Genomic DNA, 3,657 nt, shown 5'->3' on the forward strand with positions numbered 1-3,657 from the left:
GAGCGTTTGCGCTGTTTACTTTCACTTTCGATTTCACGATCACGCGCACTCTGTGTAAAGAGAGCACATCTTACAAGATCAGATATTTGTCAATGAGCTCAGGATCTACTGATCAGCAAATACTCCAGCATGGTCTTGTCAGTCATCACTTTTTATTCTCGACCTGTGATCAGTCAAAGCTGACTCCGGTAGCTCTTGTTGGATGACTAACGCTACTTCTAATTTTATTTGCTTGTTTTTTTTAATTAAAAAAAAAACTTTACCCTCTAACATTTGCACTCTCTATTCTATTTCTATTCTAATGGCCAATCCATCATTTTTGGGGGGATTTTTTATTTATTTATTTTTTAATAAGTATCGGTTCAGGCACCGGAACCGTTTTAAAAGTATCGATTTGGCACCGGTATCGAAAAAAACCCAAAAGATACCCAACCCTAGGGACCCGCGCTATATATTTTTTTGACTGCCCACTCCCGCCCACAGTAAAGGTAAAACTGCCCGCTCCCGTGGGATTTGTGTTCCGTGGGATCCAATCCCAATGCAGCCCTCTAGCGCAGACCACAACACGTATCAGATCCAATTAGACTGTGGCTGTCATAAGCTGTCAAATGTGGCTTTACCAAGTCCAACCAAAGCCTCTGGCCAAGCTGTCATGTAATCTAAACACGATTGGCAATTTAAAAAAAAAAGGGTGGAGCTGCTCTATATTTCGCCCCATCTTCCTTGTTTCAGTTGAAATTTCATCAGCACATTGAATAACGTGGCGCATTTCAAGGCACTTCAGTGGACCTTTACATTTGTGAAATATTAACTTACAATATCAGAGGGACTTCAAGTAGTTCAGCTGACAAACAAGGTTTGTGAATCTCTTCAACGAGCATCTGAACAGAATTTAAAGTTTCCATCTGTCCCAGTAATATAATTTGATTAAAAAAAGAGATTTTAATAGCATTACAATGACGGTATTATCTGGATCTGGATCAGACATCGGCTGCGGCTGGTACTCACCATGCCTCCTGGTGGCTTCCTGCGGTGTTGAGGCTCTTGATGATGGCCAGGCTGTCTGAGGTCATCTTCACAGCGTCGTATCGAACAAGAGCACAGCAGCGAGAAAAACTCCGATCTCCAGCCTGCTGGATGCCCACCGTCAGCTGTTTGGCCACCCGCCCGTTCTGTAGACAAAACAACACAGAAGCATCACATATGAAGAGAAGAAACACATCGCATCATGCGGTATTAGTGATTCACGATTCACTGGATGAACCACTTCACCAAATCGGACGAGCTTTTTGCGGCTCGAGCAGCACAGATCTAAAAGCTACTCAATCAAAACTCACATTCAGATGCCTAAAAGCCACTCCAACTTGAAATGAGACAAAAAAGGGGCGTATCTGATTCTATGATGAATGAACTCATTCAGTGCTCCAGTTTGACAATAAAAAATTGTTGACAAATATTTTTGTTATCGAACTGACGTTTGATCACATATGACCTAATGTAAGGACCTGCAATAACAGTGTTTGACCAGTGGGGTGCTGTAGAGCAAGACTGTAATTCAGCTCTCCTGGCTACAATCCAATAGAAGATGACACACGCGGTGCTTATGTAAACGCAGCCGAACCAGACGGAAGTAGAGGAAGATGTAAATATGAGCTTTCTTCTTACCTCTCAATAATGAAATAAACACACAACAAAAATGACAGCGGTGAGAAAACAGCAGTTAAGAAAGCTTCTGATCATAGCGATCATCTCATTTTGCATGGCAAATATATTTATATGTATTGTTTTTAAAAAATTATAATAATTGTAGTTGTACAATATATATATTCAAAAGCTCTGAATGAGTCTCAGTCAATCAGAACTATTTATTTGTTTTATAAAACAGCATTACTTCAGCGATAAAGGACTCACCATATCTCGGTCTTTGTTCAGTCTTTCCTGTAACTCGAGGGCCAACTGATGAAGCCAGTGCTGCACCTGCACAAGAGAGCGAGTTACACCAGAGCACAAGCATCTGTGTTGACACCAATCTCACTTCCCCATGTACCTGCTTTTGTGTAGCCAAACAGGTTTTTCCTGGAAAGTTCTTGCTGCAGCCGATGGATTTGGGAAGCTGTCGAGGCTTCACGGGCTCAAACTCGATCCCTCGGCACAAGTCGTACAGCCACGGCCTGAGGAACAGAGATGAGATAGAGTGTAACTGGAAAAAGATATATATACTACAGAACTTTCTGTGACTTTTTAAGACTGTATTGATTTTGATGAATCTCTTTCAGACATCTCTTCCGTCAGCAGGTTTTTCTGAACGGCGCTTCTCACCCAGTCTTCTCTCCAAAGTGCTGCTCCAGCTGGACCTTGCTGAACTGAGTGAGATCTCCGATGTTTTCCACCCCCAGAGTCTCCTTGACGGACGTCCCCAGCTTCCCTCCCAGATTACGACTGAAGAGCAACCACACAAGCATTTACGGCCCATCTACGAGAATTATAATATCATAGTACAGGTGATCCACTTACATTTTCCTGATGGGAAGGGTGCTGAAGAGTTCTGGAACGGATCCCAGTGGCAAAACTGTTTGGTGATTGGGCTTGTTTAAACCACATGCTAGTTTGGCTAATACCTACGAAAAAATACAGTTTTGATCGACTAGTCTTGAAGATGCTTTCCTCTCATTCATGTGAAGGTTTGATTCATGTTGCATTCTGGGACGCACTAGCGTTTGCCTGTGGTCATGTGTGTTTCGTGCTACCACTAAACGCCGTTTCAGTGATTGTAAACAATGTAACGTCACATTTATCTCAGAAAAGACATTCTATGAAGAAATTAAAAATGCATCTTTGAATAAATCTCTCATGAAAAGAAGTTATGACAGTCAGTCACCATTTAAATGTTAAATATATTTCAACAAGAAGTAGAGTATAATTATATCATAACATACTGTATAAGAACTACTTTATGTACAATTTAAATGTTTTTATAAAACGGATAGTTCCGGTCCTTGATTCTGATTGGTTGAGCCGCGTTCGAAGCTGTTGTAAATTACTCTACAAACACACACCTTTGTTTACTTCTGTGTTGCTCGGCAACCACTTTGTTGGAACCACAACTGTTTCTGAGGAACTACATTGTTTGGTGGAAGAATACTGTTTTTATTAATATCATTACACTTTATTTGCTCTGTTTTATTTTGTGAAACCTTACTACGTATATGGAATAACCGCTTTTAGGGATGTTAATTTCGGTTATTTTTCCTAAACGACAACCGACGCTCGTTAACCGATTGTTAACCGCTAACCGACAAGATTATTTTAAATTAGAATTGAATTCAATTAAGAAACATATTTTTACTTAAATAATAAATAAAAAAAATGAAAGAAAAACTGTAACAAGTAGCCTAGTATGCAGTTTCGGTTCATTTTTGTGCTGCGTGAAAGGAAACAGTAGAAAGCGGCATCCTATTTTTCTTTAGGTTTATTTTACAAAAGCACAAAGATTTGTTTAGGGATGTTAATTTCGGTTATTTTTCCTAAACGACAACCGACGCTCGTTAACCGATTGTTAACCGCTAACCGACAAGATTATTTTAAATTAGAATTGAATTCAATTAGAAAGGATAAGTGTCTGTGACCCATTAAAAATACTAACATTTGTTTCCCGGG

The 3,657-nt window shown here is 39.9% G+C and overlaps 1 protein-coding gene across 2 annotated transcripts in view; it reads right to left on the bottom strand.

The window, feature by feature from the left end:
- The window catches only part of polh (polymerase (DNA directed), eta), a 13,776-nt gene that overhangs the window by 5,718 nt on the left and 4,401 nt on the right, over nt 1-3,657 (bottom strand). For both annotated transcript variants that reach the window (XM_016500346.1, XM_016500347.1), the window contains exons 5-9: nt 2,515-2,618; nt 2,320-2,439; nt 2,048-2,171; nt 1,912-1,977; nt 1,009-1,172 (exon numbers count right to left, since the gene is read on the bottom strand). In XM_016500346.1, the coding sequence (XP_016355832.1) occupies nt 1,009-1,172; nt 1,912-1,977; nt 2,048-2,171; nt 2,320-2,439; nt 2,515-2,618 (578 nt within the window). The remainder of the gene's footprint in view (nt 1-1,008; nt 1,173-1,911; nt 1,978-2,047; nt 2,172-2,319; nt 2,440-2,514; nt 2,619-3,657) is intronic.

The sequence above is a fragment of the Sinocyclocheilus anshuiensis genome, unplaced genomic scaffold, assembly GCF_001515605.1.
Source record: "Sinocyclocheilus anshuiensis isolate Anshui unplaced genomic scaffold, SAMN03320099.WGS_v1.1 scaffold166, whole genome shotgun sequence".
Lineage (NCBI taxonomy): Eukaryota > Metazoa > Chordata > Actinopteri > Cypriniformes > Cyprinidae > Sinocyclocheilus > Sinocyclocheilus anshuiensis.